At 51.3% G+C, this 14,344-nt stretch overlaps 1 protein-coding gene across 1 annotated transcript in view; it reads right to left on the reverse strand.

The window, feature by feature from the left end:
- The window catches only part of Gna15 (G protein subunit alpha 15), a 21,488-nt gene extending 7,235 nt beyond the window's left edge, over positions 1-14,253 (reverse strand). The window contains exons 1-4 of the mRNA XM_021205412.1: positions 13,838-14,253; positions 4,642-4,826; positions 2,784-2,938; positions 2,373-2,501 (exon numbers count right to left, since the gene is read on the reverse strand). Coding sequence (XP_021061071.1) covers positions 2,373-2,501; positions 2,784-2,938; positions 4,642-4,826; positions 13,838-13,982 — 614 coding nt within the window. The 5' untranslated portion in view covers positions 13,983-14,253. The remainder of the gene's footprint in view (positions 1-2,372; positions 2,502-2,783; positions 2,939-4,641; positions 4,827-13,837) is intronic.
- Positions 14,254-14,344: the final 91 nt, after the last annotated feature.

Consider the following 14,344-nt stretch of genomic DNA (forward strand, 5'->3'; position numbering starts at 1 on the left):
CACACACACACACACACACACACACACACACACACACACGTAAACCTCAGGGCTGAGGAGTTGGCTTTGTGGCTAAATTGCTTGTTAGGCATGCAATGAGGTGTGGTTTTGGATTCCTAGCATGAAATTGTCATCACAGCAATGGGAAGGAGGCTGAGACTGGAGGATTCTGGGGATGGCTGAGGAGGTTGGGCTCTAGGCTTGGTGAGAAACCCCGTCCCATGAAACTAAGGTCTGAGTCAATGTTCACACACATGCACACACAAAAATTACAGGAAGGTTCTTCATTCGCTCAGGCCAGCATGTGCTTTAAGACGTAAGATCAATGTCAGGTACACTAGGGCTGGAGAAATGGCTTCCACCTGGGGGTCGCAACCATCTCCACCTTCAGTTCCAGGGGATCTGACGACCTCTTCTGGCCTCTTCAGCCACCTGCACTCACATGCACAATCCCATGCACACACAATTAACATTTTAATTAATGAGTCAGTATCAGCTATATGTAAGGCACAGGGACATTTGAGTTTGGGGCACAGGGGCTGACAGAAGGCTGTGGCTCTGTTCACACTTCCTCAGGTTCAGTTTTCCCATCAGTAGAATGGGCCACTGTGTCCCCTGATGGTTCTCCTCTGTGGCCAAAGAAGAACAAGAAGAGCACACCCTCCCTTCCCCCACCACAACAAAAGCATGGACGTCACCCTTCCTGTGGCTTCTCAGAAACTGGGTCACTGATATGGATCTCAGTGTCACCTTCCCGTGTAGAGCTGTAACTGAGTGTCCACGGCTCGAGCAAACTCCTCAGAGAGGAGAGAAGCTGAGACGAGCTTAGTGGCTGAACTCGAGAGACTTCCTCCATCTCCACACCTGAGGCGTTACAGTCACGCATCACCAACACTCACGAGCGATGTCATGCAAAAGCAGGACCAAGCCGGTGGGGCATGGTGGGGTATGCCTTTAACCCCAGCACTCACGAGACAGGAGCAGGGATATTTCTCTTAGTTTGAGACCAACCTGGGCTATATAGAGAAAATCTGTCTCACAAAGAAAAAAGTGGGACATGAAGACAGACAGGCCTGGTGACAGACTTTTGATATCACTGTTCCAAACTGCACCCCAGGTCACAGAGGGTCATCAGACATTTGTGAGTTTCTGTGCCAGACCACAGAGTGTTCAAGCAGTTCTCAAAGAAAGGTCACGTGTCAGCTCTGCTTCCCATGTGATTCCAACTGGAAAGCATTCCTCAGCACATGCAAATCATGTGCAATACATGGCCCCCCAACTATCCATCCACCCACCCACAATCTATCCATTCATCCATCTAGCCATCCATCCACCCATTCATGCATCCATTCATCCATGCATCCACCCACAACACATACATCCATCCACCCACCCACCCATACATACATCTATCCATTCATCCAGCCATCCAGCCATCCACCCACAACACATCCATCCATCCATCCACCCACAACACATCCATCCACCCATCCATCCATCCACCCATCCACCCATGCATGCATGCATGCATGCATCCACCCACCCACCCATCCCCCCATGCATGCATCCATCCACCCACCCACCCATCCACCCCCTCGACTTCTGTCTCTCTGTCTCCCCTCCCCAGGTCTTTATGGCCTTGGCCCATGGCTACCACCCTGTCTCCCAGCAACGTTCTGCCTCTGGCTCTCTGTGGCTCTCAGCACCTCAGTGGCAACCCCTGGGGATCACCTGGTTGGATGGTGTGAGATCTATTCCAAAGCATTTGAAAGATCCAGACTAAGCTCCCCCAGGAATGTGCTGTGACCGTTGTTACCCAGCATCCCCCTGCTCCTATCCTTAGCCACTCTTACTGGGAGCCTTAGCAGCAATCCCATAGTCCTCTCTCCCTGTATTCTTCTTCATCCCTGCCATTGGCCCCGTCTCTTGGGTCACCCTGACTACCTGCCTCTACCATTTCAATGGGGTTCCTTAACTTCTTTCTCCCCTTTAGTGTCCTCACTACTAGTGGCCTCTTTGCCTGCCCTCTCCCCTGGATGGCAAGTACTCCAGGACTCACTCCACATTCCCTCAGCCCGGAGCCACCCCTCCATCCCTGTGATGACCATACAGTCTGTCCTAACCCAGCAGCATCCTTTTGAGCACTAGAATTAAAGAACTTCTGTTCATCCTCCAACACCATAACAATGCCCATTTTCCAGGAATATCTGCTCTCCAGTTGTGGTAGCTCATTCTGTCCATCAAGGTCTCAGGCTAGCCCACATAGCGCATAGAGGGGTCAATGTTGGACTTTTCCTTCCATGAAGTACAGAACCAGGAAACTCAGCTCCTACACAAGGACTACCCAGGCCAGGCCTCTGTTTAGTGCTCACCGCAGTTTGGTTTTCTTCACGGAGAAGCAGTACTCATTGATGCCTGTGGTGGGCATGCGACTGCGCAGCACATCTTGCGCAGTGGGGATGTAGCTGTCCTCTGATATGCGCTCCAGGTGTGACAGGTAACTGTGGAGGGAGACTGTGAGGAGGAAGCTGGGTGACGTCTTTTCTGTGCTCCCTGCCCACCCTGGCTCCTTCTCTCTGGCTCCACATTCTGAGACTGCCCCAACTCTGGCCACACCCCTTGCAGACCACTTCTCTCCCTGGGCCCCTCCCTTCCTCTGCGTGTCCCTTCCGCGGCCACACCCCGAGGCCAGGCCCCTGAGGCCTTGCCCACATGACCATTGGCCCCCCCGTATCTCTGTGCTCCGACTCCATGACCCCTTCGCCCACAAATCCTAGACTCACTACACCGCGGAGTCCAGCAGGTGGAATTCACGCCTGCGCTCGTAGCATGCACGGATGCCCGCGTCCCGCCACAGGTACTGCATGGCCAGTGCATACGGCTTCTCAAATGAGCTCACTTTATAGGGGTCCTGGGTCATCACTAGGCTGGCGTGCTGCTGTGGAGGGACAGGTGAGAGGTTCGGGCAGCCTGTGGGAACTGCAGGCCCCACCCCCATCCCTAAAACACACCCTTCTCTCCCCTTTTTCCATCTTAGTGCCATTTGACAGATCCTATAGGGTTAACTGGCCCAGCATCCCTTCATCCGTGGGCCTACACAGGAAAGGCAGCCTTTGAGAGGTGGTACTAGGGAACTCCTGTTCATCCTTCAGTACCCTTACACAAATACCTCTTCCTCCAGTAAGACCTCTTCCAGAGCTTTGCTATCTCACTCTCGACTCCTCCAAGAAGTCCTGACCCCAGATGGGCTGGGGGTGTCAAGGACAACGCATGAGGCTTCCACCACTAAAGTAAGATACTGTGGTTGTCCCCACTTTATGGAATGGGACAGAGAGAAAAGCAGGGGTCTCCGGGGAGGGGAAGGCAGAAATCTCTGCCAGACCATGCTGCCTCTGCTCAGTCTCTCAGACACTTGCCTTTCTCACACCCCCTCAATGAACTGCGCATACTTGTGTCTACGTTCACACTCATGTGTTCACACACACAGATGTGCACTTTCTTTGTGTTGTGTGTGTGCATCTCTGTATGTGTACAGGCAGGAGGTGCAAATGGGCAAACCTTTTCCCTCCAGACCCTGGAGACCTAGGCAGAGGGATCGTGAAGACAAATCTCCTGTTCTCCCTTCAGGGCTTGGAGTGCAAGACCGCCCCAGACCGCCCCAGACCGCCCCAGACCACCCCAGACCGCCCCAGACCGCCCCAGCTGAGCCTGTGACTGTTCTCACCCCTACCCCCGTGGAGGGCTGGGACCACACCAGAGAACCCAGCCACTCCCTGGCACCTGGTGATTGCAACTGGTCTTAATGTGGCCTCTAAGAAGGACTGGAGTCTTAGAGCTGAGGAAGGCTAGAGGTAGGGCCCATCCCTGCTGGGTAAGGCTTCCTGAGGCTTGTTAGGGGAAAGGGGTACCCACACCCCTCAGTATGCTTCGTAAGGTGACCCAAGATACTCTCTGAAACCCCAGAGACCTCTAGCAGATGGTGTCTCTGTCCTCTGGCACCTTGGGAAGGAGAGGGAGTCGCTCATGTGTCCACACAAGTGGGGATTTTATTAACACTGTCATGAGGGTATCACGGGGCTGGGGAACATGTGGGTGACCAGAATGGCTAGGAATGCTCTGTGTCCCCGAGGGCCTATCAGAAAGCTTGTGAGCTGTGAGCTGGTCATTGCAACCCCAAAGTTCACACTGTGAAGCAGGGTCCCTGGGGTCTAAGCACACCATGGTGTTTGGAGATGGAGCCACGAAAGCAACTTCATCAGGGCGTCCTAACTCAACAGCACTGAGATCCTAGAGAAGGGGAAATGGGGTCTGGCAAGTTGGCTCAGTGGGTAAAGTGTTAGCTATGCAGTCAACCTGAATTCCACCCCACGTCAATCAGTTCACAAGTGTAACCCTAGCCCTGGGGATCCAGCGGCCTCTTTTGACTCCTATGGGAACTACACTCACATGCACAGACATGATTTAAAGTAAAATACATAGTAAAGAAAGAGAGAAAGAAAGAAGTCAACTGCCCTAGTAAACTCGCTTCCAGCATAAGGGGAACCCGACTGGCGGATCTTTGGATGTTCCTGGGATCCATGCTGGGAAGTGCTTTCCATCCAGCTCTGGAAATGTCAAACAGTTCAGGGGCCTTGGTCTCACCTTGCTGTCAGGCCTGCTGAAGGGGATCTGCAGCCGGTCCATCGCATCGATCATGGCCTGCATGGAGACGAAGATGTTCTGGAAGATGAGCAGCCGGAAGGCTCTGCGGTCCTCCTCAGAGTAGCCCGCACCGTGGATGATGCGCATTTGCTTGATGAACGTGCTTTTCCCGCTCTCACCGGGCCCTGGGGACAACAGCATGCTTAGAAGTAAGGGCTCTCTGGTATACACATGGTGCTCATGGTGAACACAGTGCCCACGGAGCCTGTGGCACCCACAGCAGCCACAATGCCAATAGTACCCATAGCAACCCCGGTCCCTGCAGCAACCACAGTGTACCCAATGCCCATGGCACACACGGTGCACACGGCGACCACAGTGCACACAGTGCCCACAGAGCCCACACAACCTTGGGATGCTCAGCGTGGAACACCATTTTAGTTACTCCTCCCCTTGCTATGACAAAACGCCCGGCAGAGCTACTTCAGAGAGGAGGGCCCTGTGGCCTGTGGCCTCGGGCACAGCCCTCATGGGGCAGGCGCAGAGGCTCACCTTTCATCCAGCCTGTGGGCTCTTCACCCTCAGCTATGGACATTTACACAGCTTCTGTCAAGCATGGCTGAGGCTGACCTGATCTAGATTTTTTTTCCTTGCAGTGTGGGTGGGGCTGAGAAGATTCTGGACCAGTCCAGCTGACCGTTGCTATGAAGCAACATGGGTCCTCATCCTCGTCAGGGTTTCTATCGCTGAGATGAGCACCATGACCAAAAGCAAGTTGGGGAGGAAAGCGTTTATTTGGCTTACACGTCCACATCACAGTCCATCATCAAAAGAAGTCAGGACAGGAACCCACACAGTGCAGGAACCTGCAGGCCAGAGCTGATGCAGAAACCACGGAGGGTGCTGCTTACTGGCTTGCTTCCCCTGGCTTGCTCAGCCTGCTCCCTTATAGAATCCAGGACCACCCACAATGAGCTGGGCCTTTCCCCACTGATCACTAACTGATCAGCCAGTTGGTGGTAGTAGCACATGCCTTTGTTTCCAGCAGACCACTACCTTTGTGAGTTTGAGTTCAACCTTGTCTACATAGTGAGTTTGGGGCCAGCCTGGGCTACATAGAAAAATTGTGTCAAAAAAAAAAAAGAAAGAAAGAAAGAAAAGAAAAGAAAAGAGAAAGAAAGAAAGAAAGAAAGAAAGAAAGAAAGAAAGAAAGAAAGAAAGAGTCGGGCGTGGTGGCACACGCCTTTAATCCCAGCACTCGGGAGACAGAAGCAGGTGGATTTCTGAGTTCGAGGCCAGCCTGGTCTACAAAGTGAATTCCAGGACAGTCAGGGCTACACAGAGAAACCCTGCCTCAAAAAACAAAAAACAAAACAAAGAGAGAGAGAGAGAGAGAGAGAGAGAGAGAGAGAGAGAGAGAGGAAAGGTGGTAGCATACAGAAGAAGACATGGCATCTGCCATCATCCTCTGACCTCAACATTAACCCCCCCACACACACACACACATACACAAGTACACAGAAACCCAAGTACAATATGGAAAGAAATCAAAATGACAAAGTTTGGTGTGTGTGTGTGTGTGTGTGTGTGTGTGTGTGTGTGTGTGTGTGTGTGTCATATCTCCCTGTTCATTGTATCCTGTGGCTGAGTTGTACTCTGAATAGAACACAGCGGCTCACACAGGCAAGGCAGTTGCAATTGAGCTGTGCGCCTGGCTACCAATAAAGTTTTATCAGAACCTGGCCCATGGGTTTGCTTTTGTGCTGTAAGGCAGCAATAAGAACTGGACCTGTGGACTGGAGAGATGGCTCAGCGGTTGAGAGCACAGGTTGCTCTTCCAAAGGTCCTGAGTTCAAATCCCAGCAACCACATGGTGGCTCACAACCATCTGTAATGAGACCTGACACCCTCTTCTGGTGTGTCTGAAGACAGTTACAGTGTACTTACATATAATAAATGAATTTTTTTATTTTATTTTATTTTATTTTATTTTATTTTTTTGTTTTTTCGAGACAGGGTTTCTCTGTGTAGCCCTGGCTGTCCTGGAACTCACTCTGTAGACCAGGTTGGCCTCAAACTCAGAAATCCGCCTGCCTCTGCCTCCCAAGTGCTGGGATTAAAAGCGTGTGCCACCACGCGCATAAATAAATCTTTTAAAAAAGAAGAAGAAGAAGAAGAAGAAGAAAAAAAAAAAAAGAACTGGACCTGTGAATGGTCCTGCCGCCAGGGTTGGAAACACCCACTTACCTACAGCCAGGTCCAGTGGTACTGAAACCACTAAAGTGTCTTTATAATATTCTGCTTTGCCACACCCATTTCAGAAAGAGGATACTTTAGGACAATTCTCTCAGGTTTATTTATTCTATTTTGCATGCATGTGTGTTGCCTCATGTGTGTCTTTGTCACGTGTATGCAATGCCCATGCTGTTCCAAGAGGGCTTTGGATTCCCTGAAATTGGAGCTGTGAGGTATCTGTGGTTGGTGGGGCTTCAACCCAGGTCCTCTGCAAGAGCAGCCACTGCTTGTAACTGCTGAGCCATCTCTCCAGCTGCTACAATGGGGGAGGCGCTCTCTGTTGCTCAGGCCAGGAGCTCATAATCCACCTGCTTTGTCTTCTAAGTGCTGGGATGAGAGTCGTACACCACCATGCCCAAAAGGAAGAGGACCTTCAGTGAGGGAACAGAATAGAATGCTCATCTCTAGGGCAGTCATAAGTGAAGCCATGGCTCTAGGGTCTGTAATGATGACATTAAAATCTACCTTTAGGGTCCAGGGCCTTGAGCACGGACCGCCCCTCCCTGCTGTCTAATTCTGTGATGCTGAGAGTGTCCCCCATCCTGAGAGTGTCCCCCATCCTGAGGTGGTGTCCACTTTCTCATCTACAAAATGGTCCAAAGCAACAAACCTGCTGTGGTAGAAACCAAGAGGCTAGCCCCAGCTGGTTACCTGTGCATCCCCTGGGCACACTGCACACAGCCTTTCCCAGGAAGGGAAGTGGAGACCGACTGCATGAGGCTCCCCAGGATGAGGGTCAGGGGCGCACGCAGAAGGAACTGAGAAAAGTTTCAAGAACAGAAAGAGGAACAAGGCTCAGGGCTCACCTGCCATGCGAGTGGTTCTGTGTTTCGTCTCCAATACCACATAAACCTGCCACAGAGGCCCAGCCTCAGAGATGGGGACAGGAGGATTAGAGTTCAGAGCCATCCTCTGCTACATAGTACATTTAAAACCAGCCTGGGCTACACGAGATACTGGCTAAGAAAAAAAGGGGGACGGGAGAGTGACGGACTTGGGCCGTGTGGACCTTCTGAGGACAGGAGCCTCAGTGGACTGGGGGGCAGCCAGCGCTACTGTCTGTAAATCTGAGGGTCACGTGGACAGGACAGGTAGAAGCATGGCTTCTCTCTGAGACTCAGTTCCCCAAGGTGTTCAGAAATTCTTTGTTATTAATGATATTTGCAGGAAGACAAGGGTGCTGCTGTGAGGCATAGAGGAAGCTGTGCGTGAGCTGTGTGAAGCAGAGCCTTCAGATACCGGAAGGGGGCGTTTCCTCAATAGGGTTTGAACCCGGATCCTAACGCACACTAAGGAGGGCTCCACCCTGACCACGCCCCCAGCACCTCACTGCGGCATCCTAGGTTGGAACTCCACCCCAGACCACGCCCCCAGCCCCTTGCTAGGGATTCTAGGTGGGGCTCCACCTCTGAGCCATGCCCCCAGGCTTCTGTTTCCTCTTCAGATAGGGTCTCACTATGTTCCCACAATGGCCTGGAACTCACAATCCTCCTTGCTCAGCACTCCAAGATGTCTGGGTCACAAGCATGAGCCACTGATGCAGTTGACTCATACGTTATGAAGTGCCCATGTCCCTGTACCCAGGTTGAGTAATGATGATGATAACATATGTGTTCCCTTTGTTACAGTCTCCTGAGATCCTGGCTGAGAAACTGCATGTCTTTGCCCCGGTCGTCACAGACGACCAGCATTTATGCCATTTCTCAGAAGGCACGAGGACTCGGAAAGGTCGTGATACCAGCCTCAGAGGAAGACCAGGGCGTGAACTAGGCACGGGCATCGTCCTACACAGTCAACCTCCACCACGGACGTCTGTGAGGTTTCTAGGGATGCTGTGGGAAGGGACAACAGGGTATGGACATGTCCTTGTCGTTCCTAAATACTCACATTCCACTTCTGACTGAAGGGCAGAGAACAGTTAGTTACAAGAGCCACCCACACACTTTATTGTAGTTCAATGACTTGAGTTTTTAAATTCTGCTATTAATTTTTTTCATTTTATTTTCTGTATATGGCATTTTGCCTCTCTGTCTGTGCACTTGCATGCAATATTTGCAGAGGCCAGAAGGGGTGCCAGGTTCCCTGGAACTGGAGTCAAAGCAGGTGGTTGTGAGCCCATGAGGGGGCTGGGAAGCGAGCCGGGTCCTCTGTAACCACCAATCGGCTGAGCTGCTGAACTGCTGAGTCTCCAGCCCCAGTGATATTACTTCCCTCCCATCGTGGCATTTGGTGGTCAACACTCTAGACACTGGCACAGGAGGATTGGTACTTTGAAGTCACCTTGAGCAACATGGCAAAAAATAAATAAAATAAATTAAAATAAAAGATAGAGCTTGGGAATTGGAGGTGAACCTCAGCGCTCCCAGCACCAGCTGCTCCCGAGAGGACCGAGGTTTGGTCCCAGCACCCACATAGCAGCTCACAACGATTTGTGACTCCAATCCCAGGGGATCCTACCCCGTCTTCAGGCCCTTCAGGTACCGCTTTCACATGCTGCATAGATACACAGACAAACATCCAGGCATATAAAATAAAAATAAAATAACCCTTTTTAAAAGTTAGTTAAGCTGGGCATGGTGGCATATGCCTTTAGTCCCAGGATTTGGAAGGCAGGAGCAGGTGGATCTCTGTGAGTTTGAGGACAGCCTGGTCTACAGAGTAAGTTCCAGGTCAGCCAGGTTTACACAGATAAACTCTGTTAAGGAAAACCAAAAGAAGTCAGTTAAAACAATACAGTCCGGGCCAGCCATGGTAGGACATGCCTTTAATCACAGCACTCTGAGATAGGGCAGTCCTGGAATCCATGAAGCTCCCTGGGGAGAGATGCATTCACAAAAAAGGGGGCAAAGGACCAAAGCCCTGTGTGAACTGTGGCCTCCATGCACAAGACAGAAACACCAGGAACAGCCCGTGACACATCACTGCTGACGTTCCGAAGAACACAGAGGCCAACGGACCTCTGGGCAAGTTGTGGTACTTATCTCTTTCCAGAAACTTCCACAGGGGGTTTGGCTGTGGCAACAGCTCTCTCCACCTGGCCAGGCTGCCCAACTCAGACAGGAAGTGTCTGCTTCCTTCTGGAGAAGGCAGGAGGAAGTGCAACCAGGCTGGGGACAGCAATGTGGGGGTAGTCATGCTCAACTTGGGTGGCATGAGGACCCAGCATTTCACTAACACCCCAGGAAATGGGGCATGTGAGGAGCCCATACCACATCTGGGTATGGTTCAGATTAGCCATAGACCCCAGACAAATCCTGACAGCTCCCCATGCCCAAGTCTCCATAGTTGTCATTGAGTCCTGGACAGAAACACACAAAGAATACAAGACTATGGAACTAAACCATGAGCAGTGTGGCTTCAGACAAGTTGCTTCTCTGGGCTTGATCAGCAAAGGCACCTCTTTTTTTTTTTTTTTTTTTTTTTTTTGGTTTTTTCGAGACAGGGTTTCTCTGTATAGCCCTGGCTGTCCTGGAACTCACTTTGTAGACCAGGCAGGCCTCAAACTCAGAAATCCGCCTGCCTCTGCCTCCCAAGTGCTGGGATTAAAGGCGTGCACCATCACGCCCGGCCGCAAAGGCAACTCTTATGCCTTCATTCTGACTTTTTGCTCTTGGTAACAGGCTAGCTGCTTCATTCTTAGCACAGATGTGTCCCTCTCAACCCCACCCAGGCTCGCCCCAGTCAGCTTCCTCAAAATCCCTGCCTACTCCAGGAAAGAAATTGTGTGCTTTTGGATTCAATTCCCGTTTTCGAATGGACTGAAAAGTACCCACAAAGAAGGGATAGTCAAGGTCTGCAGTGAAAATCCCTTAAAACCTCGTCACTGCTCAGAGGGACCCACAAACACCTGGGTCCAGCTGACCTGGGAGTAGGTGAAAGGGTATGGTAAGAGTCAACAATGTCTACTGTGAAGCCTTAAGAGAAAGTCAGAGAAAGACCTGGAAAGAATAGGGAGAATCTGTCCAGAAAATGAACCAGTTCATCCATCCACATATACACATCAACCTGCTCATCCACCCATGCACCGTGTATCCATTTATCCACATATAAACACATAAACTGAAATATCCACTTACCTACCATCTTTCTGTCAATTCACCCATCCACCCATCCACCCATCCACCCATCCACCCATCCACCCATCCCTCCATCTACCTATTCACATACCCATCTGTGCATCTGTCTGTCTATCCATCCACATATCCACCCATCCATCCACCCATCCATCCATCCATCCACCCACCCACCCACCCATCCATCCATCCATCCACCTATTTACACACCCATCTGTGCATCTGTCTGTCTGTACGAATGTCTGTCTATCCATCCACATATCCACTCATCCATACACCCATCCATCCAATTACCCACCCATCCACCCATCCATCCATCCACCTACCCATCCATCCATCTATCCACCAATCCATCCTTGCATCTATCTATCTGTCTATCCATCCATCCATCCATCAATCCATCCATCCATCCATCTACCCACCCACCCATCCATGCATGCATCTGTCTGTCTGTCCGTCCACCCGTCCATCCACCCATCAACCCATCCATCCATCCACTCATCCATCCATCCATCCACCCATCTGTCCATCCATCCATCTACCCATCCACCCTTCTACCCAATCATCCATCCATCCATCCACCCATCGATCTATCTGCCTGTCTATCCACTCACCCATCCACATCCATCCATCCACCCACCCATCCATGCTTCACTGTGTGTTTACTGAGCTCCACCTATGTGTGTTCTCCTGCATGGAGAAGACAGACTCAACCCCTGCCCTTTTGTTGTCTGCTGTGTAATTAGAGACACAATTAGTTAAGTAAGTAGAGGACTTTGGATACAGATCTAATAACGAGGCAGGAGACTATCTGGGAATTGGTGATTTGGATAGCCAGACACTACTGTTGTCCTAAGAGCCAAGCCCTGTGCTCAGACTGCCATGGAGTGAAGAGCCCGGACTTGCAGTGTCCAGGGTACAGAGGCTGAGAGCTCAGGGGAAGCAAGTGCAAAGGTCCCGTGGTAGAGCCAGTGATGCTGGGACATCCCAGAAATACTGCTGAAGTGACAAGACATAGGCAGAGGGAGAAGGAGAAATGGCTTACACGAAGCAGAGTCAGTCAGTGCAAACCCGGGCTCAGGACGAGGGGCTCAGGCAGTGTGCTGTTCTTAAACACTGTCCGTTCTTCCTTCTGTTACTGAGGCATAGATGCAAGGCCTCACTGGCACCATGTGAGTGCTCCCCAAAGATACTGTCCACGCCCCTTACTGGGGGATTCTAGAGGGGGCTCCAGACCTGAACAGTACTTCCAGGACACAGAATGAACACCTCTGAACTATCCGTAGTATAATGGGGGAGGTGTGTCGTGGCATGCATGTGGCAGTCAGAGGCCCATTTTGATGAGTCTCTTTTCTCTTTTCATCTTTGTCAGTTCAGGCTTTGAACCCAGGTTGCAGGTCTGTCTGTTCAGCAAGCCCCTCTCCCCCTCTCCCTCTCCCCCCTTCTCTCCCTCCTCTCCTTCTCATCTCATCTCCCTCAAAAATTCAAATCCTTCATTCAAACCTTCTTGGGCTCCGATGGATTCTTTATCAAAGCAACCAAACATTGAAAGACAAGAGAATTAGGCGATTCTCTGCATGGAGCCAAGAAACCAAATGTGTGCATGGAGAATTTTGAGGGAGAGACGTGGTGGCTCCCATCTGAGGGGGTGAAGTTAGGGTAGAATGTAGCCTTATGCTATATCATAATTATTTAAAAAGGAAGAAAAATTTCCCCTTTCAGAAATAGGAATTAAAAAACACATATTGAGCTATAATTATTTCATCTGCTTATGGACCTTGTTTCGTTCCTCAAAGATGTCATTCTTTGATGAAATCATCACCATCATCATCATCACCATCATAATCATCATCACTGAAACCACCACCACCATCTTCATCATCATCATCCTCATCTAGACTGGGTCTCAGAATGTAGCACAGGTGGTTTTTGAACTCATGCCAATTCTGATATCTCGGTTATCCAGTGCTAGGATTACCAATGTGAAAAACTATGCCTAGCTTTTAGTTTTAAAACAGGGAGTCTTTTGGCCCAGTCCAGCCTCAAACTCCTTCTGTGTGACCCTGAACTCCTTCTGTGTGACCCGCAAACCCCTCAATGTGACCCTGAACCCCTGATTTTCCTGCCTGTATCTCCGGAATGCTTGGTGACACATTCGTACCTCCCGTGTCCGGCCCATGTGGCCTTGGGGTGGAAACCCAGGTCTCCCTGATGCTCAGGGATCTTCCTGCCTGTTGAGCCCCAGTTCCTGTTCTGCCCCTCCCCACTTTTATTGATTTCTGATACAATGTCTCACATGATCCAATCTGGCCTCTAATTCACAACCTTCCGACATCAGTGTCCCAAGGAATGAAGGGTTTTGAAGGAATGAAGGATTTGATTGAAAGGAATGAAGCATTTTGGTCAGTTCAAGAGTTTAGAATTTTGAGTGAATGAATGAATGAATGAATGGATGGATGGATGAATGAATGGATGGATGAATCCACTGATGCTCATAAGCCCAGAACAAAGCCCTGGTGACCATGACCGCGTGACCAGCAGCTTGGAGCCCTGGCTCAGGCAGGAGGAAGAGACTTAGGCCCTCCCCGAGCCAGCCTGAAGCTCACCTTCATTCCCTTCCCGTGACACATACGGGTGTGTTTATGTGGCAGCGCCTGCCAGGGCCACCTCCCCTCAGTCGGATGCACGGCTCAGCCTCGAATGAGAGACCCAGCTTCTTGAAGCTTTGCTCTTCCCATCTAGAAAATGGGTCTGCTAGCGAGTCCCTGCTGCCTCCAGAGTCGTTGACCCCGCCCGCTCTCGGTCCCTGTGCTGCATCCCACACTCACCCAACAGCAGGAGTTTCAATTCCTCGCGCTCTTGTTTTTTCTGTTCCAACAAAATCCTGTTGATCTTCTGATCGATTCTGGCGGCAGACTTCTCCTCCTCCGTCAGGCACCAGGGACAGCAGCCCCAAGTCAGGGACCGGGCCATGGCGGGCGCTTCACAGACCACCAGGTGACATCACAGGGCCTGCACAGCCCCAACTGTGGGACTCTTTCTTCTCCGGATGGAGTGGGGTGGTGGTGGAGGTCACTCCGGGGCCCTCCGTGTCCCTGCCTAGGGCCTGTGGGAGCCCAGGCAAGGGCTTCAAGAGGCCTGGGTGTTGGAAACAGGGCGGGGACCTGGGTGCTGCCTCCCGCCCCCTCCAACTTGCCCAGACCTGGCCCTGCCCGCCAGACAGGTCGGTGGTGGAAGCTCCAGCAGATGAGGAGGGAGGGGTGGCTGCCTTCTGGGAGCACAGTCCTCGTGGTGTCTAACTTGAGCCTCCTTCCTCCTTCCCTAGGAGGGTAGCC

The sequence above is a fragment of the Mus pahari genome, chromosome 9 (genome assembly GCF_900095145.1).
Source record: "Mus pahari chromosome 9, PAHARI_EIJ_v1.1, whole genome shotgun sequence".
In the NCBI taxonomy this organism is placed as follows: domain Eukaryota; kingdom Metazoa; phylum Chordata; class Mammalia; order Rodentia; family Muridae; genus Mus; species Mus pahari.